This window comes from Achroia grisella, unplaced genomic scaffold (genome assembly GCF_030625045.1).
Source record: "Achroia grisella isolate CSIRO2021 unplaced genomic scaffold, CSIRO_AGI_Agris_v1 utg1173, whole genome shotgun sequence".
Classification (NCBI taxonomy): domain Eukaryota; kingdom Metazoa; phylum Arthropoda; class Insecta; order Lepidoptera; family Pyralidae; genus Achroia; species Achroia grisella.
Genome location: NW_026712589.1, coordinates 847453 through 869899, shown reverse-complemented (window position 1 = coordinate 869899; position 22447 = coordinate 847453). Strand labels below are relative to the sequence as shown.

The window sequence follows — 22447 nt, the reverse complement described above, 5'->3', positions numbered from 1 at the left end:
GAAACAAGATATTTATGAACATAAATGATTATAACAAAATTAATTTTTAATCTATATTAAAGAAACACTAAAATCTCTTCGAGTATTATGATTGCGATTAGTAAATCGTTTCTGATTGATATTTTAACGTTTTACTAAAATTTGTAAGTGAAATGATTTCTATCAATAATAGCGCGCCTGTTCGAATATCGTTCCTATAATTTTCAGTCATTATGCATAGTGTTTATAACGAAAATAGATAATATTCTATTTATAATCACGTTTACGTATTGCTGTTTGTTTATTCTATGTAAATGTCCTCAATGGGATATGCTGTTTCTATGAATTTCTGATAAAACCTCTGGAACGCTCTCCTGTAACAAATTATTCACAATTAGAGATACAATGAAAAATAAATATGAATTAAATTCGTGATAAATTTATATACAAAACCTTTCCCGTTAAAATATATAATTTTTTTTTAAATAATAGATATTTTTCATAAATACTCGTATATAGAAAACACCCAGACCGAGACAATTATATATCAATCTAGAATATATATGTTTGTATGTGCGAGGAATCGAAACCCCGACCATCGGAAAAAAGCGGTGTACTAAACCACTAGACCACTGAGGTCGTACTTAATCTGCTTGTTCTTGTAGTGTTAATACAAATGTGGCATGATTGTACTACATTCATTAGTAAAATTACTTATTAGAAACGCGAACACTCAACGCGTATTTGTAATGGATACTGATTTTACCCTTAAGTTAAATATAAGTTATATGGGCATAAACAAATGGAAGGGTACCGAATGTTGGCAGAAATATTACAAATATATAGGCATAAGTATACATTTTAATTTAAGTTTAATGCACATAATTTAAAGTACATATAGCGGAGTTAACACCATGCAGTATTATTTACCAGTCAACCATGGGTGGTGCAGAAAATAATTGTTGACGGTGTATATATAATATATATATACTTAATATTATATACATATTTAATAATCTGACAATGAAATATCATGTGCTACAAATAAAGGAATAAAAAAATATATAAAAAAACAATGAGCAAACAGGACAGAGGAAAGGTTACAAGTTCAGATAATGCTCTCGTAATTTACGTTTGACAGAATATCTACTCGTGACGGTTTTGATATGAAGTGGTAAGACGTTCCAAAGTCTGATTACCTGAATAGTGGATTTAATCATTATTGTTGGCGACAAAATGTTAAAATCACAAGGTCCTAAGGGTACTATAAACCAAAACACTACACTCGTATGTATATAGTTTATTGGTCGGTTTCAAAATCAGGTACAAAAGATTTTTTTTCAGACTACTCTAATGCTGTTGGCCGCAGCTGGCCTTTACAGCTTCACCGGACGATAGGCGGCGAGTGCAGATGGCAGTCCAAACCCGAGGAACGACTTATGGAGCGGCTAAAGGGCAACTCCCGCCTGACGGATACAACTTTAGTTTTTGAGCACCGCTAGGGGTTCGAACCTCGGTTCAGGTTGTCGTAATAACGATCCCCGTTTGAATTGGACGGGAGATCGATCAAAGGGGACAAAAGATTTAATATTACATATAATATATGGGAAATCAATAAAACGAAACATTAGCGCGTTCTAATTTTGTTCAAGCGCCATCTATTGGCGTTGCATGCAAACAATTATATTTTATTGAATCTATCGTTAACTCTTACAGAAATATTGTCTTTATTACTTACCCAACAGCTTCTGCTACTGGTCTCGTGGACTCCTGACCCCTGAATACGTGGCACGCGAACCTTTGTAACGTCGGATGTTTCGTGATGAAGCCAAGATATCGGTGATCACGAGGATGGAAAGCGCAGAACGAGACGTTCTTCAGCGAATAGAAGTAGTCAATGCACGGACCACTTCGTGTTCTCTGAACAAAGTACACATAATTAATATAATAATAATAAAAACTCAGGACAATTCATACAGCGCCATCTAAACCCAAGTTAAGCTAGCTAAAGTTTGTGTTATGGGTACTAGATAACTGATACAAATACATAGATATTTTTATTGTAAATACATACATATTATACATAGAAAACACCTAGACCGATACAAACAATCATACTCATGAATACAAATGTTTGTGCCGTGCGAGGAATCGAACCCGCGACCATCGGTCGTAAAGCGGTGTGCTAGAATAGAATAGAATAGAATAGAAAATCATTTATTCAAATAAACTTAATTTAAGCACTTTTGAATAGTCATAACAATTTGTTTTTTATCTACCACTCTAGACCTAGACCGCTAGACCACCGAGGTCGTCAAATATTAATAATAATTAATAATTAATTTAATATTCATTAAGACTATAGATAAATAATAACAAAAGACAAACGATACTAGTCTACCATATACTCAATTTGACCACAGACTATAACTATAAACGAAAGAGTATATACGCGTGCGTGTGTCAAAGACATGGTAGTAGTGTAATGGTTTTTTATTGATCAAATATATTTTTATGCTTATTTAAAAAAAAATTAGCATATTGCACTCCTCTTTGTAAACTATAAGTGCCAGCATTTCTTACTCTTCCGTCGCATTTTTAAAATAAAGGGGATTATAAAGTTAACCTTAGGGTTAACTTATGACTATGGAGTTAGTCAAACACTAACACGTTAGTATCATTGTTTAATAGTAAACTTTATTTATTTTATAAAATCTCCGAATATGTCAACTTACTATCTAGAAGTGAGTTCTACCATTATATTAATGGACAAATTTATAGCAATAGTAATCATAAACGAACTTTTATTACTACTTTAAAATTTAAAACTAGAAGAACTAAATATCTTCATTTGACAATTGGCAATAAACTCTAACAGTAATTAATTGCAGGTTAAATATTTATTTTTTAAATCAACTATTTGACGGCCGAAATATTTTTTATTTGTTTTTATCTTCAAGGTGCAAAATATAAAATGTGCTTCTTCTTTACTGTACGTTGCAAATAAAGTATATTCTATCTATCTATCTATCTATAAATTTATTGAATTAAGAAATATCATCTCAAAGAGAACATGTGAATAAAAAAGAAATAGTAAAGAAAATATAAAATTCGCAATTTGAATCGTAATTGTATGTCATATAAGGTTTTATATAAAAGTAATATTTACATCTGGCTTCGACCGGTCGACCATACGTAGACCTTGATCTGACACCTCCAGGATGCAAGGCTGTACTCCTGGCTCTCCACTTGACTCACCAACAATCTTCTTTACAGCTTGGCAAACCACGCCTGTTCCTTTATGGGCCAACGTCTCTACTGATCCCATGTATCTGTACATACAAATGTTAAAACATAAAAAAAAGACTATATTAATTTATAGATAGATAGATAATAATTCATTTATTGCAAACATAATACACAAAATAAGAAATAAAACTTTAACAAAAAAGTTGGTAATAAGAGCTGGCTCAGCTGTTACTAATATAAGTACAACCTCACTGAGGTGCATATATACAACGCTGGTTGTTAGGCAGCCCCAATAACTCATTAAAACAGAAACTAATAGGTTTTTTAGTTAACAACTATAAACACATACGTATACATTTATGATTTTTGAGACAACAAAAATGCATTAAATAAGACCTGAGATATATACATAAATATAAATATGTATATATAAAATGTATTACAACATTCAACCCTCAGTTAAAAGAGAAATATAATAAAAATACACAATTTGAATTACTGTATAATACTAATAGAAATCACTGTACCATAAAAAACAAATAGACCTAAAGGCCATGCAATAAAAACTAATAAATAGTACGAACTAATAAAAGAATTAACGGAAAATTATTCTCTGATTCATTGATATGCAGTTGAAGTGGGAGCGAGAGGTATACCAGTGAAATCTCTGTACAATCTTCTAAAATAAACAAAATTTGTATTGTGAGCGAACGCGACTATCGGAAGTGAAGCAGTGTGATAAACCGCTAAACCACTGGGTGAACTAGTATTGAGAGCATCGTATTGTGTATATTTACATATACTGTACTGTACAAAGCCTATTGCTCACTAAACGATTACTTGAATAACGAGCGTGCATGGCAATAGTAGTTCATGCACGGGATTTTCATTTAATATTACACATAGACACCTATATAAATACATTGTAAATAAACTGGCTTTTAGAAAAAAAAGTAATTCAATTGAGTTTCTAAGACGGTAGTGAAAAAAAATAAAATTATAATGCAAAAAACTTGACGTTCATAAGTGGCTAAAATGTTCTACAGGAATAAATGATTTTTGAATTTGAATTTGTACTTGTATACTAAGTACTTAATTGATTTATATTACTTTGTTTAATTCCGCTAAAATTATCATATGGACAAATATTCAATGTGGAAACTTGACTACTTTAACGAACTTCTCTAATCGCGATCAAATTCCGGCGGTATAGAGTCTACATCCATATTGCTTGCGCTAATACATACAAATCAACATAGTGATTATGTGGTTTTGGTACGACATAACAACACAACAAATTTAGTAAAATTTATTATTATATTTTGTTTAATTTAATTTCACACACTTATTGCCCTATTCTATTGACTATTGTTATCTTCTTTTGTCATCCTAATACAGTATATCCCTGTACAGGACTTATTTTTAAATATTTATATTTTAGATCGGTTGCTGTGGTTTGGTTATTCCCTTTTTATTATTCCTTGTATTGCTCTTGCTTTCATGTAGTTTGTTACGACATATATTTTTATAATATACTATTCTTTTACATATTGCATCTTTAATTACCACCATCGTTAGCTGCACCGACCCAAGCGCGCTATACACAGTCCCACACAATCCCCACGACCAAGCTTATTAACATCCAAATTCAAATTCAAAAATCATTTATTCATGTAGGACATTTTAGCCGCTTATGAACGTCAAGTTTTACATTATAATTTTTTTCCCCACCGTCCAGTTCGGTATATAGATCAAATTGAGAAGAACTGGCAAGAAACTCAATTGAATTACTTTTTTATTTAAATCCAGTTTATTTACAATGCATTTATTTAGGTGTCTATATCTAACATTAAATGAAAATCCCGAACATGAAAACTATTGCCATGCACGCTCGTCATTCAAGTAATCCTTTAGTGAGTAATAGGCCTTGCTCAGTAAATATTATTTAACAGATGTTTTGAATTTATTTAAGGGTAATTCCAATATATCTTTTGGTATCTTATTGTAAATTTTTATACCTATTCCCATAAAAGATCTATTGACTTTTTCTAAACGATACTTGGGGACAGCAAGTTTGTCTTTAAATCTAGTATTAATATTATGAATATTATGAATATTGATTATATATAATATCCATTCAAGCATTTAGTACTTATAAGATAACAAAACCTTTTCTGTAGTGTTACAATAGTGTGATATAATATAAATAACTTACCCTAATAAATATCGCTCTCTTTTAACTTTGGCATTGGCAGGGTCGAAATCATTGTAGTCCATATCCACTGCGTAGGCTGACGGAAAAATTCCCTGTTGACCCGTTCTCAAATTGACACCTAAAATAATATACACACAATAAATATATACCTTTGCAAACACAAACACAAAATGAAATCGATTCCGCTGTTTGGTCGCTCAGATCTTTTAAATTACGAAACGGACTTTAATGTACTTATACTTACCCTATGATCCTAATAAATTAGTGCTAGTTGGTAGTTTGTGTTCACATGTCACACGACTTGAAAAATGTCTTGTAAGTTCACAAGGATTATTTAAAAGAGCAACACACAAGTTTCATAAACGTTATTTTGATATATAAATTAATGACGCTATAAAAAAATAGGGGTTGGTGATAGAAGGGTGAAAATTTAGGGTTGTATTTATTTTTTATGACACATAATAAAAAAATATCTATAAAATAAAAATAATGTTATGGGTGGACAAACCTTATCACTTAGGGTTATGAAAAATAGATAGTAGCCGATTCTCAGACTGAATATGCATATAAAATTTCATAAAAATCGGTAAAGCCGTTTCAGAGGAGTATGGTAACTGACATGGTGACACGAGAATTTTATATATAAATATATGTTTGCTACACTTGTATTGCGTATATCATAATCGTAAATGTGATAGTCAGAAGTGTAGTTGATAAATTGAATCCACCATGGATGCAAATGGTGTTCTGATAACTATGACTGATTTTTTGTTACTCAAGTAACTATTTATCTACTTACTATTGCTACTTGCTATTTGACAATTTGTGTTCACACAAAATTCTTAAAAGTTTATTGAACAACATTTATTTAAAAGAGCAACACGCAAGTTTCTCTCTCATTCTTCTTGTGATAAGTCTGCTTCCGGAATGAGTGGTAGAATAAAAAATGTGACTATTTTATATTTCTATTTCTTTATAATTTGTTTTGTTATTAATATTTTGTTCTTTACAAATATAAATACAAATGCTGTAGTTTTGACCTGTACGATATTAAAGGAGGTTTCTCCCGCATACATATATATTGTGGAATGAATTACTTGTCGAGGTTTTCTCGAAAGACTTGTGGTTTTTCAAGAAGGGTATATTAAGAATTAAGAGGCGGCAGTATCTACGTGACATCTCTGTTGGTTCATAGGCAACGACAACCGTTTACCATCAAATAGGTCGTACGATTGTTTACCGACGTTGTAGTAGACAATAATAGAATAGAATAGAAAATAATTTATTCAAATAAACTTACATTGAAACACTTTTGAATAGTCATCACATTTTTTTTTAATCTACCGCTCTTTCGCAAAGCTGTCTTATCACAAGAAGAACGAGCAAGAAACTTGCGTGTAGCTCTTTTAAATAATTTTATTGTTACTTTACATTTTTAAGTTTTAGTGTATGAATACAAACTACCAATTAGCACTATTTCAATAAAATACTCAAATAGAATATTAAGTATACAACCAACTGGTTACACAATTAATAAGAGAATTAGTCATAGTGATTAGAGCAGACTAGTCCATACAAGCAGCACCCGTTCACGAGTATGACGGATGAGCGACCCATCACTGTGCTCGACCATATTTTATTGAATATGTAATTATTAGTAAGAAAGATTACTAAACCTCTAGACCACTGTAATGTACCGACCTTCACACCATAGGTCGTCTGCCTCTTTTTGCACATATATAGGGTCACCTATTTCCACTTCAATCTCGTCGTGATGTCTGGGATTAAACTTATGTAGGCCTCTATGAGTAGCTTCCAGCATTTCCAGTTGACTATGTGGAACCGTGGTCATATTACCAGCAAAGTTTATTCCACTAATGCTACAGCTTGAAGATGGTGACACTGAAAATCAAGCATTTATAACATTTTTCTTTATATTCGTCACCTAATTTCTCGTTGAAACTTTATTATTTATTAGTAGATATAAATATAGAGGCATAATCCATATCAGACTAATATTAAAATGGAAAAACGTCTGTCGGTTTGCTACTGAAATAATTTAATATGAATTGACATATCGATACAGGTTATTTTATTTTAAAACAGCAGAGAATGTTTTGGATAATAATGCTCATCATCATCATCATCATCACATTCTTCCTTATCCCATTTATTTGGGGTTGACTTAATATCACGGGTAATAACACTACTGGTACTAAATGTGTAAACCATATAACTAAATGTGTACTAAAAAGTCATCCACAATATTACGTCTTTTATATTATTACGCATTGAATTTTAAATTACAATTAAATGTCCGAAGTATATATGTATTAATGAAATAAAAAAAAATCGAAAGAATTTATTGTACACAGAATGTAATAGTGACGCCATGGAATGTTCGAGAATAAGTGCAAAGAGTATATAAAGTGAAACAAAACAACATCAATGTTCCATTTGTGACGTTCCAAATTTGAATTTTATAATTTTATTTTTAAATATATTAAATGGCTATTTGCAATCGCAAACACATATGACTTAAAAATTAAATGGTACAATAGCGGACTTTTATATGATTGATTACGCATATGAATTTTAAATTACAATTAAATGTATATATGAATAAGAATTTAGAGACCAAATTGAAACTGCAACTATTACAGTATCGTATGCGATGTCATATGTTGCTTCTCTTTTATGTTTCTAAAAAACCAAAAGAAAGTTGTTATTATCACTTGAATATACTGATTTTCTTCTTGTTATTTTTTGGTTGCAGAATCCTGCTGGGAGATTGCGATCCCCATGGTAATCTTAATTCTTAATAGCGGTAGACTATTCTGAAATGAATTTGGATGAATCTAGTCGTAATCTGGAACAACTATCTTAGGTTCTTTAACTTGACATGCGGTATCTGCCTGTTGCTTGACTTTATTAATTTCAATTTATTATTCTTGGTTATTCTATTAAAACTGTTAAATTATTAAAAAAAAAAATTGTGAATGCGTAAAAGTAATATTACTCACTACTTTTTTTTTCTTTCCACAGACACAAAGTCCGTGCTCTTATTATGTTAATCTTTTACATTTCTGTTTGACTTAAATTGATTTATTTAAGTAAATCTATTTTGATCAGGCAACAATTTTATGGATGTCAATATAATATAAAATAAAACAATAATAAAAATTTACCAAAATTAAGTACAAATATGTCAAGTCGGAATTGTCTCGAAATCGGAATCGGAACCGTCACTACCAACTTCCATCCAATATATACTTATAAGTTTTGAAGGACTCACTATTCATTACTTTGAAGGCCTCACTACTTCGGATTACTTTCAATAGATGGCGTTCGAGGTCTAACACGAGAAAGACGTATACAAAACTATGATTATTATTGTTTGATGATTCGACGACCTCGGTGGTCTAACGGTTTAGCAAACCTCTTTACGTCCGTAGCGGGTTCGATTTTTCGCACGGCACAAACTCGTATTCATAAGTATGATTGTTTTTATCGGTCTGGGTGTTTTCTATGTATCTAAGTATAATATTTACAAAAAAATATCTATGCATTTGTATCAGTCTTCTAGTGCCCATAACACAAGCTTTAGCTAGCTTAACTTAGGCCTAGATGGCGCTGTGTGAATTGTCTTGATATTATTATTATTACAGCGAAGAATAATTATAATATAATAATACTTCGCTCAGCGCATTATTATTATATTATTATTAGATTTGCCTGTGATTACAGAATAAGAGGTATGACATCTTAGCCCTCTTAAATGACAAAGCATGAGGTATCACATGATAAGTCCGTAGAGCTGTTGCCATTTGTAATCAGTTAGTTTGCTAATTTCAAATTGCTTACATTACGGAGTAAGATGATTCAGTGAGTGTTCATGTATCCGGAAAATATAAAAGTAGATTTATTCTTATTACTTGTACTATATTTATTTTTATATTGCTTTGCGACGTGTATTTTTTTATTGCACTTATATCCACCACTTTACAGTACCTATCAGTCACTCAAAGGTTGACTGAAAGAAAAATTTTAGGAAAGTCCGCTATTGCACCATTTAATGTTTAAGTCATATGTGTTTGCGATTGCAAATAGCCATTAAATATATTTAAAAATAAAATTATAAAATTCAAATTTGGAACGTCACAAATGGAATATCGATGTTGTTTTGTTTCACTTTCTATACTCTTTGCACTTCTTCTCGAACATTCCATGGCGTCACTATTAAATTCTGTGTACAATAAATTCTTACATTTTTTTTATTTCAATAATACAACAAATTAAACATTGCATTATTCCTCCAGTAAACAGTATCCTTCTGATAATAATCTGTACAATAAATAATTACAAATAAATATAACTTACCGTTTTGTTGTAGCGGCGTTGGGGATATACTTTTGGGACCTGTATCGATTGGTGAATGCGCTGTGCTGTGACCACTATCGACATCGCCCAGGCTCTGCAGACGCTCCGAGTCTGGACTGGAATCCTCGTCCAGAAGGTACCCGCATTTCAGGACTAGTAGCGGTCGACCTTGACATCCAGGCCTGATTAGTAGTCCGGCCAGGGCTCCTAATTCATCAGCTAGTGATGCTGGTTGCCCATTAGCTAATATTGTTGCTGAAATATTTAATAAGATAGCTTAGAGTTACAGTTATTTTTTTCATTAATACCAATTTTAATACCAATTCAGTTATATTGATAATATCACAACTATCATATGATAGTTGTGATATTATCAATATAACAGAACTTTAAACAACTATTTTTATAGTCGTTGTCTGTGCTTGTATAATCACCAGCTTAACCTTATTGGTTGTAGTATTCAATAATTTATAAGAAAAACGAGTAAAACAAATTAATTGTATTAATTTACTAAAACTCTTACTTACATATATATTCATTTACATAAATATTATAATATTGTAATATATATGTATTTTATGATATATCTAAAATATATGTACATATAAATATATTATTATCACCATCATTGTCATTCTTTTAAACAATTTATTGGACTCTACGCAGTATGTTTTCATCCATCGATCTCTATTAGGCATCTCTATGCTTACTCTCCTTTTATGTATATCATCTTTCACACAGTCTATCCATCTTTCCTTCTTCGTTCTTCTGTCGTTCTTCTTCACATCCATCTACTTTCACATTAAAAACATTCTTTAATTCGTGGTCCTCATGTTACATCGTAATTTCTATATCCCGAGGACAACTTTATAAACGTGTTCTTACTTATATCTTACTATTATATTCCTGAATTCATGATAAAGATGCGAATGTTGAGATAGATAACTCGACACATCTATCTCAACATTCGCATCTTTATCATTAATTATTTAATTCATTTAAAATATATATATGGGACCACGAGTTTTCAAAATGAAAATTAGTTGCGTTGTATTACTGTTTTTAAAACTCTTCTTAGAATTATTAAAATATATACTACATTGCGAATGTTGAGATAGATGACTCCACACATCTATCTCAACATTCGCATCTTTATCATTAATTATTTAATTAATTTAAAATATATATATGGGACCAAGAGTTTTCAAAATGAAAATTAGTTGCTTTGTATTACTGTTTTTAAAACTCTTCTTAGAATTATTCAATAATAATAACGTTAACCATCTATTAAGAACAATGTAGCAAGAATGAATGTAATCTATTGTATCTAATTTTCTATCTGTGAATCTAACTCACTCATATTCATTCATTTTCATTAATTATACATTCCGTTACAACATATATTGAATACATAAAAATATTTCCTACATATTATTTGACGACCTCGGTGGTCTAGCGGTCTAGCACACCGCTTTACGTCCGATGGTCGCGGTATTTTCTATGTATAATATGTATGTATTTACGAAAAAAAAAATTATCTATGTATTTGTATCAGTTGTCTAGAACCCATAACACAAGCTTTAGCTAGCTTAACTTAGGTCTAGATGGCGCTGTGTGAATTGTCCTGAGATTATTTTTATTATCTATACATGTAAATAAAATTGGAGTGTTTGTTTGTAATATTTAAATAACCGTTTTTTACTACATGCATATGCATATAAATACGGTACATATACCAAAATAACATTTTTTACCGGCTAATTTCAGAAATGGCTGGACCGATTTTGACAGGCAGGTAGCTGATGTAATAAGGAGTAGCATACACTATTTTTTTTGGAATAAACTTTTGATTTAGAGAAATAAAGTTAAGTTCCACGATGTCGCGGAAACAGTTAGTTATATATATAACCTAAACATACACTTATTCTTGATCATAGGCAGTATGCTTTGGGATCACTCTTCAAGAATCGTTTCTTCATGCAACAATCGATAACGACCGCTTTACGACCGATGGTCGCGGGTTCGATTCCTCGCACGGCACAAACATTTGTATTCATGAGTATAATTGTTTGTATCGGTCTGGGTGTTTTCTATGTATAATATGTATGTATTTACAAAAAAAAAAATATCTATGTATATGTATCAGTTATCTAGTACCCATAACACAAGCTCTAGCTAGCTTAACTTGGGTCTAGATGGCGCTGTGTGAATTGTCCTGAGATTATTATTATTATTATTATAAACTAAGCCACTTGTATCTGTCTCCACCTAATAATTTACATACTTCTGGCATTCCATCTTATACATTTCACATGCTTTATAATATGTATAATAATTATTAAATTACATTATGATATAAAACAATGAAAATATATTTATTACTAGTATTTACATAACCTATTTGTAAGAACCTAAAATTAAAAAGCTTAAAATATATAATATGATGACTAAAATATATTATTAAAAGGGGTCCCTTTAGGTAAAGTTCCGAAGATACTGGCAGCGTTCCCTCTTTGAATGGCTAGACTAATTCTTTGTCCGAGGTAGCTGCCAGCTCTTCAGTCTTCTGTGATGTCGACTAACCTTTTCGTTATTTCTTTGAAAAGTCTTATAGCGCTAGGACCCCACGGACCATTATTAAATATATTTAATATTAGAAGTATATAATAGAATAATATATCTATGATCATTTAAATTAAGAATACTAAATATACTGTTATTTTTAATGTAATAATTAAAATAAATATTTTAACAATAAAAATAATATATATAATATGGTTTTATGTATACATGAAATGAACATGAAATATTAAAATAAAATATAATCTTATAGAACGTCATGTTACATATTTCATATTTTATATTGGTATAAATTAATTATGTCGCAAGTTGCAAAATATAAACTATAAATGTAAAAATTGTATAAACTATAAATACAATACCATAAAATAAATAAATAAATAAATAACCCTGGACAATTACCACAGCGCCATCTAGTCCCACGGTAAGCAGAACTTGTACTTACTTGTATTTAACTTAACTTGTATTACGGGTACTAGACACCTGATATAAATACGTACATATTTTATTTATAAATACATACATAATATAAATAGAAAACACTCAGACCGCTACAAACAATCATATTTGTGAATACGATTGGACCGTGCTAGGAATCGAACGTGTGAACACCGAAAATATATAGACGATATTATAAAAAAGTATAATTAAAAGGAGCTACCTCCTTGAGGGCTTTATTAGTGAATAAACTGAAATTATATTAACTGGAGGTAACACCAATCGAAACCGACGAAACTATATATGTACATTATAGTCACGGCTATTATAAGGAAGGGGGTAGACAGAATAGGGAGCTACTCTTGACGTGCACATTTCGCTAAATATATTTGAATAAAGAGAGGGAAGGGAAGCGAAACTACCACCGTTTCTCTTACTTATTCATTTATACTGAATATATTGTATACTGAAATATTATTGTATATAGTAATAGGTATGTACTCACCCATATTCGTGTGTAAGTCGCGGTAGAAAACCATAGAGTAGCTTGTAAACCATAGAGCTCTGGACGCTCTTATGAAATGAAACTAGAGCTGCAATTTTATGTCGATCGCATATCGGGTGTATGCATTTGAACTTTTATTGACATAATTACGTAAACAGGTTATATATAGACTGCAGCCCTTCGTAATCAATATTCTGTATCCTACTTCGGTATTCTGATACGTGTAGTGCATACAACATATATTTTTATTGTTATAAATGCTGAATATTTTTTTATTCATTAAATTTTCCAAGATACAGAAATTTGAATAAGGACGCCGGAACGTCAAAATTTCTTCCCTCTATGCATGAGTATTTTATTATTATAAATGCTAAGACCATATTTTATTATATTATACACTAGCTTTTACCCGCGGCTCCGCTCGCATAACTTCATTACTGACTGCTAGATGGCGCTGAAGGAGCACAATTTAGATTTTTCTTTTGTTATTTATAAAAAATATTTGTTTTTATTTCAATTACAGTATCCTACGTTCGTTCTAATACCTGCAAGAACATGTAAAATTTCATGATGATCGGTTCAGTAGTTTTTGCGTAACATACATACCTACTTTGACATTTATAATATTAGTAAGAAATAAATTTACTTAATGGTACAGAGACTTGTATAAAGATGCTGGAACGTCTAAATATTCCTGTCCTCTGACTCTGCTTTGAATAAAATTATACCTTCCGGACTGTTTTCTAACATGTTTTATAGAGTAGACGATGCTTGAGTATGGATTTAACGCTTGGTAGCAAGAACTGGATACTAGCTTAATGTATTGGATGCTTATTTGTGTGTACTGAAGGGAAAATACGTCTGGACGTGCCATGGATGCGTAGAGGTGTAAAACGTACGTACTCGACATGTGGTGCTGGCGCGAATTGTGAATTAAACTGCTCGTCAAACCAACATTTCCATAAATAGTTTAACTTTCTAGGTTACATTCTCTTTGACTGTGAAAATACTATTAAGTATTTTGGTCACATTAGTCGAAACTGAATGGAGCGTCTAAATATACAAAAGTTCATTTGAGGGACATCATTATGGGGACTACACCGCAGTCCATTCTGGAATGATCTTCAACAGTCATAAAGAAAATCTCACAGATAATAAATTCATATTACGATAAGAAGTACAAATACTCGCTCAAGAGAGTCCGACTTAAGAAGTAGAAATGCAGAACCAATTATACTAAATAATAAACATATATCGTTGATTACCTGACTTCGAACCCAACGGACGTGGGTACAAATCTGGCCGACATAAAGCACGTTGTCAATATACGCCTATATATGCCAATACATGCCTATCTCTCGGAGGATGAGAACGCTTAAAACAAATCAAATTAATTGTAGGCTTGTTCCAGAAAAGTGTTCGCTAAAAGTGGATAGGCTATATGTAGAGTTCACCAACAGATTGATGCTATCAAGTTAACGCCTAAAGAAGACAATGACTATACCAATCTGACTAACTCCACCTAGGATAGCAGTCGTGAAGATATTTTTTTTATTATACATATAGGTATAAATATCACAGTACTAATATGTATAATTCGGCGAAAGGGGTTGTTAGTAATGTGGACTGCTGATCCTATTGCTAGCAATGTACCATGTCAGGTTGACCCCCACGCGGTTGCCCCTGGAAAACATTGATAAATTCACCGTGAATTTATCACGATGGGCTAACTGACCTGACCTCATGCTCATCTTATTTTATCATCCTTCACTGGTGCCTCTCCAGTTTAAACCGTTAGGCGGGTGCACCATTCCATTATCATCCATAAAAAAAATATATGTATGGTTGGGAGAAGGGGATTGTTAGATGTATGTGGAACGATTACCCCATGTACAACATCAGGTTGGACTCCACGCGATTGCCCTTGGAAACCATTATGATAAATGGCTACTTGTCAAGTTGGAGTTATTGACCTGACTTCATGCTCATTTTATCAACTTCCACTGATGCTCTGCCAGGGTATATCAACAGATTATCATACACAAATAAAAATATGTATATTCATATACTATTTAAATACATAGTTATAACTTATATAAATATTCCATATAGAAAACAACACCAATATAAACGAAAAAATATATAAATGAAGATTATCATATAATTTAATATATACTTAAATGATAATTATATAATAAACTAATATATTACGTTATATAATAATAATATAAACAAAACAATATCTCCAAATAAGAAACTGAATGAAATAAAAATACGCTATCGTTCAAATATAGTTTTAGATCGCAATGTAAATTATTCTAAAGGTCAGATATAACAATGCCATCGCAAAAGTTAGATATAGCAATGCTAAATAGAGAAATATATTTTCGCCGAGCATAGTATTTATAAATAGTTCATTCATAGTTGATGCCAGATTTACGTTTACCGAGCACCATCTATTTTAACTTAACTAACAATAACAAAAACATTTTGTTATATAATCTGAAACTCTACTCACATTTCTTATTTTTTGGAATCTCTGGAAGCTTTCTTCTTCTTCTTTCTCCATTTGAAAATGTCTGGTGTCTGGGACTGCGTTGTGGCTCAGTTAAGTCAGGTTGTGGTGGTGATACGTCATCTTGTGCGGGGGCTGCACCGTCGCTGTCTGCAATGCAGCCTCTATCTTCCTCTGGAGTGTCTTCACTCTTCGATGACAGTGATTCATCATCCAAACCAACATTTGGCACTAACCTATACAACATAAAACTCTGATTACATTTCTTAAACTAACAATTAATTAATTAAAGTTTTCTCAAGTGTTCACGTGACAATAGACAGTAACAACATTCGAGCAACTGTTAGCGCAAGTAAATACAACAAGTAGAGTAACTTACGAATAGAATGGCGTTGGAGCCTTTACGTGTTGAGGCAGTCTGTCGAACACACGACGAAATTCTTCAAACTCGCTGTCGGCCATGTCGCTTTTCCACCTGATTGTTAAGTAAAGACAGAGAGCATGCGCTAGTCGGCTCTCTATGACGGTATCGACCGCTGTCGTACGGTTCTGATGAATTGGTGTCCTACTGCGCATGTGCGGTAAGGGTGCGCGCTCAACGGAATTATTAATACGCATGCGTACAATATCAACCCCACAATATGAACTATATGATGCATCACCGGGAAACCCACAAGAAACAAGTTGTTTTGTAACATGTGGACGTACTTTTGTAAACAATAACTTTGTATAAATATTTAATAATTTACACAAATATAATGATAATTTGATACGGTTTTAGATTTGATATATTGCATCAAATTAGTCTGCTGGTAATTTCAAACGACTTTGAAATAAAGTTAATATTTGACGATTTCTCAAAGTTACTTCACACAATAATATTTTTTTAAACTTTTAATAAACTTTTTTATTTTATCGTCACAAATAAATAAAAAAGTAAATCAACCTATATTAAGTTTTCTGAATTTTAAAAAGATTAAAAAAAAATGTATGTTGTACGTGTAATGCCTAATTTTTTTTTGTATGTGTTTAATGTACACTCACATATAGTATTTTGAATTCCTCGATGATAAAAATGAATAATGGTAAAATTAATTGCTTATCTTATAGAAATTAAAATGATAAAGGGAAAATATTTTTTTTCAATTCAAATCATATCGCGAATTTTTTTTTACTTATCAACTTTTAGTATATGTATGTATAATTGTAGCGCTTTTATAGTGTTTTCACGCCGAAACTACTATACCGATTTAAATGAAATTTGGTACACAGATAGTCTAGACCCTGAGAATAGACTGTGAAAGCTACTTTTTATTAAGATATAGGGGTTGTCAGGTGTTAAAATAAGTTTGTAAGGGGAGATGAAAGATTGTATGGCAATATCGTAATTTTTAAAGCTAGGAGCTTGAAACTTACGCGTTAGGCTGTTGATCATTACAAAGTATAAAAAGGTCGCTGTCTGTCCGTCCCTAAGTATGCTTAAATCTTTAAAACTACGCAACGGATTTTGAAACGGTTTTTTAATAGATATAGTGATTCAAGAGGAAGGTATATGTATTATATAATACATAAATATAACATTCAATGTATTTATAAATTTTACCCTTGAAAAACAAAATAGGGGACTACAGTTTATATGCAAAATTTGTTATTTTTGAAGCTAGAACTATGTAACTTTCTTCAAAAAACTTTTTGGGTTCAATTTTTCATCATCGTTTATTCTTTCTGACTCTTATTTCTACATGTACATGTATTTCTCAGGACAATTCACACAGCGCCATCTAGACCCAAGTTAAGCTAGCTAAAGCTTATGTTATGGGTACTAGATAACTGATACAAATACATAGATTTTTTTTTCGTAAATATACACCTATAATACATAGAAAACACCAAGACCGATACCAACAATCATACTCATGAATACAAATGTTTGTGCCGTGCTAGGAATCGAATCCGCGACCATCGGATGTAAAGCGGTGTGCTAGACCGCTAGACCACCGAGGTCGTCAAATAAACGATTGCATTTCATTTAGTACTGAATATTATAAACATTATTATATCTACCTTAAAATATTATTCCTTATATTTTACGAGATTTTTCATACAATTAAATGTATTTTTAAAGACATAGTTAACTTTATGCTACTTAACTTTTTTCTTCAATACTAGTCTATTTCCGATGCTTCGTGAAAATTGTGACTTATATTGAAGAGTCTTAGTATATTGACTGTGCACTTGAGACGTGCTTCAACTGGACTCCAGGGGATGAACAGTTACTGTCTTCAACAAATAACCTATTTTATTTTATGTTGGTTATTTTTAGAATCACTTCTAACCAGTTAATGACAAAGAAATCCTATTTACAACTATTTTAAGAAGTCGAATATAATCATTAATATAAATACTAGCTTTCCAAGAAAGATCCGTGTTCAGTAGTGGGACGTTATATATCTTAAACCTTTATCTTTATCTATTCTATCCATTAAATAAAAAAATCAAAACAAAATAAAGAATTATTGAATAATAATAAGTGTTAATACTATTATAGATAACTGATACAAATGCATGGTTACATTTATTGTATATGCATACATATAAATAATTATACTCATGAATAAAAAAAATTCCGTGCCTGAAATCGAAACCACGACCACCCGAACAAAAGCGGTGTGCTACATCGCTAGACCACCACAATACTACGGACTATATGTTATTCCCCTCCGATCGATCCCCCGTCCAATTTAAACGGGATCGATATTACGACGACCTAAGCCGAGGTTCGAACCCCTAGCGGTGCCCTCAGACTAAAGTCGTATCCGTCAGGCGAGAGTTGGCCTTCGTGGCCACTCGATAAGTCCTTTCGCGGGTTTGGAGCGCCATCTGCACTTGCCCCTAATCGTCAGGTGAAGCAGTAGAGGCCAGCTGCGGCCAACAGCATTGGAGTAATCCGAATTTTATATATGTATATATATATATCGCAGTTAACTTTTTATAGTCAACATTTGGTAAACTACCTGCTTTATAAATTATCTTTTCATTATTATCTCATTCATTATTACGCCGACCCCAAATAAATGGGATAAGGAAGAAGCAGATGATGATGATATTATCTCAGTCAGGTGGATATGAAAATAAAAAGTCATTACATTTCATTAATTTCAGGTGGATATGACAATGGAAATTCATTACATTTCATTAAAATCGTCAATAATATTCATTAAAATAATGATTCAATGATTGGAATGTTTCATTATTAATGCACTATAAAAAAATCAGTATAAATATTGCCTATAATGTTGTGGCTTTAATACAACGAATTTCTGACCGTATTAATTAATATAATATGAGTGTATATACATTTTTATTTTGATGCGCTCATAATTTATATAGGAATTTTACTACGGTTTATTTGTTGAGACTAGATATATCGGCAGTGTTAGTATCGCCATGATCAAGAATAAACTGATTGGCAGCGGTTAGATGGTAAATAAACAATATCATAGGCAGATATTTTTACCTTCTTCAAATTGCATCAGAAGCTTGAAAATTTATAATTTCAAATAATAATGAAACTTAAAACATCGAAACAATAAAATTTAAAAGAGCTATGGACCCCTATCATTCTGTTCTTTGTGCACATCTTTTGCACACGTAAAGATACTACATGCTATCGAATCTGCTATTTTTTTCAAAATTTTGTATAGTCCTTCTACGCAAAATCTTAAAAAAATATAGGTAACTTATACATAAAATTCTCGTGTCACAATGTTAGTTACCAATGTTACCATACTCCTCCCAAACGGCTTGATCGATTTTTATGAAATTTTATATGCATATTTAGTAGGTCTGAGAATCGGCTACTATCCATGTTTCGACTCCTAAGTGGTAAGGGATATCCACCCCTAAATATATACTTTATATTTTTATCGACATAATAATATATTATTATTTAGGATTGAAAAATACTTACAACCCTAAATTTTCATCCTTCTAGCATGAACTCCAATTTTTTAATAGCTATTTTAATTTATATAGCAAAATTTCATATTTGTTAATAATTGTACCTGTAACAGTCTTGGTTTTGTAAATATATATATAAAGAAACGACAGAATATTCTTCTAATTTTTATCTAAAGAAGCAGAAATTGCAGATCAAAGCTAGTATATTTGTAATTAGCTGAAAGAAGATGGAATCCTTTAAATGTATATGTACAGTTATAAATAGCAACCATAGTTTATTTGTACAACCATTTGGTATACGAGCTTTCATCCAGTCCTGGCATATTTCAACGTATAATGAGTTATTTTGTTTAAAGATACCAAACGCTGTAAATTTCCTTGACAATGAAGATCTATTTACTAGTTATACGTAATAAAAAATTGTGAATTTTAATCATACAATCTCTATATATAAATGTATATCTATATATAGGTATAATAAAGTAGAGGTCGAATTTCTGTACATAGAAATAAAACCCCAAAAAACAAAGTCAGAGGGATGTTACAAGAAACATAGAACTAATTTAGATTTTTTCAAATTTATTATTACTCTGTCTGTTTGTCTATTTGTACAGGGTAAATTCCGAAACTGTTAGACCAATTTAAATGAAATTTTGCATGGAATGCCCCCCCTATCGGGCATGCAGCAATTTACAACTGATGTGACATTATATCATAAATTAATAGAATAGAAAATCATTTATTCAAATAAACTTAATTTAAGCACTTTTGAATAGTCATAAAAAATTTTTTTCTACCGTTCGTTGGGAATGCTCACTAGAAAAACGAGCAAGAAACTTGAGTGTTGCTCTTTAAAATAACCCTTGTAAGTTTACATTTACAAGTAGAAAACGTGTGAATACAAACTACCAATCAACACTCATTTATTTGGGTCCAATATAAATATACAATAAGATTAAATCAGTCGTAGTGATAAGAGCAGACCAGTCTGTACAAGTAGCAGTTATTCACGAGTATGACGGATGACCCAGCCATCACTGCGCTGGACCATATTTTAGGGAACGTAATGACAAATAGTTTGTATTGGTCTGGGTGTTTCCTATGTATAATATATATTTATTTACAAAAAAAATCATCAATGTATTTATATCAGTTGTCTAGTATCCATAACACAAGCTCTGCTTAGCTTGGGAGTAGACAGCGTTGTTTGAATTATCCAGGGTTATTATTATTATTATTTAATAAGTGCATAAAATAGTCTCCATGGTGTCCTCAGCTTCAGCCAAGCAGCTTACTCTTCAAGCTGTTTTCCGAGAAGAACCGAACATTTGCCATCAAGTAATTTGAATTTTTAAGAAGTCATTTAAAACGTATCACCGTTCCAAATGACTTCATAAAAATGCAAAATATTGGGACAATCAATTATACGGATACGGTTTACCGTGCTTTTATCATTTATTAGTCTCGGATTAAATCGAATCGAGTGATCTCGACTCAGATAAAAAACGAAACTCCAAAAATTCCACAACTGTTCGTTTGTAAACTCTTCCTTCGAGTATCTATGCTGAGACGTAAAACAAAATCGTAGCGCGTTTTAACTTTACCAGCTGCACCATCTAGTGAGAGCTTTGCGTACATCATGTACACGTGTATTTATGTAAGTAACCCGGTAATACGCGAACTTAGGGCACCCCGCTTTACGTGAAAACGAATAAACTTATTAGAAATAATCTTTATTGAAATAATATCAATACAAGTACTTTTGGATAGTCAGATTTTCGTAGGAATTGTATTTTTTAAAGAATTAAAGAAATTATTTAAACCGAAAACAAAGTTTTAACACTAACATGTTAAACGTAAACAACTACATTAGTTTATAAACACTATCTTGTAGTTATTTGCGCCCATCTTCAGAGCATTGTATACAATTTAAATAAAAACAAATGAATATAAAAATATTATAGTTACAGAGACCAAGTCCAGTTTACACAGTAAACAGACAGATCTAATATTATTTTTGGTCATAATTTTAGTATATGTAAAATAAATAAATCAATACAGATCTTGATATATCATACTAAGTACACCTTGCTTTCCAGACAGTATTATTATGTTCTACACCGAAAGGAGGAACATAAGTATAAATATTATCTATAATGTTGTGGCTTTAATACAGCGTATTTCAAACGTTATTAATTAATATAATTTGAGTTAACACCAGTAATTATTAAATATGTTTAAATATTTTTATCTAAAGAAGCAGAAATCGCAGATCAAACTAGTATATTTATAATTAGCTGAAAGAAGATGGAATCCTTTAAATGTATATGTACAGTTATAAATAGCAACCATAGTTTGTTTGTACAACCGTTTGGTATACGAGCTTTCATCCAATCCTGGCATATTTCAACGTATAATGAGTTATTTTGTTTAAAGATACCAAACGCTGTAAATTTCATTGACAATGAAGATCTATTTACTAGTTATCATCATCATCATCATCGCAGCCCGGAAGACGTCCACTGCTGGACATAGGCCTCCCCCAAAGATCTCCACGACGATCAGTCCTGCGCTGCTCGCATCCAATGCCTTCCAGCGATCTTGACCAGATCGTCGGTCCACCTTG

At 31.5% G+C, this 22447-nt stretch overlaps 1 protein-coding gene across 1 annotated transcript; it reads right to left on the bottom strand.

Annotated features, from left to right (window-relative positions):
• Nucleotides 1-271: 271 nt before the first annotated feature.
• LOC131851191 (JNK-interacting protein 1) lies at nucleotides 272-16347 on the bottom strand. Its single transcript, XM_059201644.1, has 8 exons — nucleotides 16241-16347; nucleotides 15865-16097; nucleotides 9824-10078; nucleotides 7145-7345; nucleotides 5444-5561; nucleotides 3149-3311; nucleotides 1718-1899; nucleotides 272-353 (listed from the first exon to the last, which is right to left on the bottom strand). The coding sequence occupies exons 1-8, from the start codon at nucleotides 16321-16323 to the stop codon at nucleotides 281-283; spliced, it is 1308 nt and encodes a 435-aa protein (XP_059057627.1). The 5' UTR covers nucleotides 16324-16347; the 3' UTR covers nucleotides 272-280.
• Between the last annotated feature and the right edge of the window lie 6100 nt (nucleotides 16348-22447).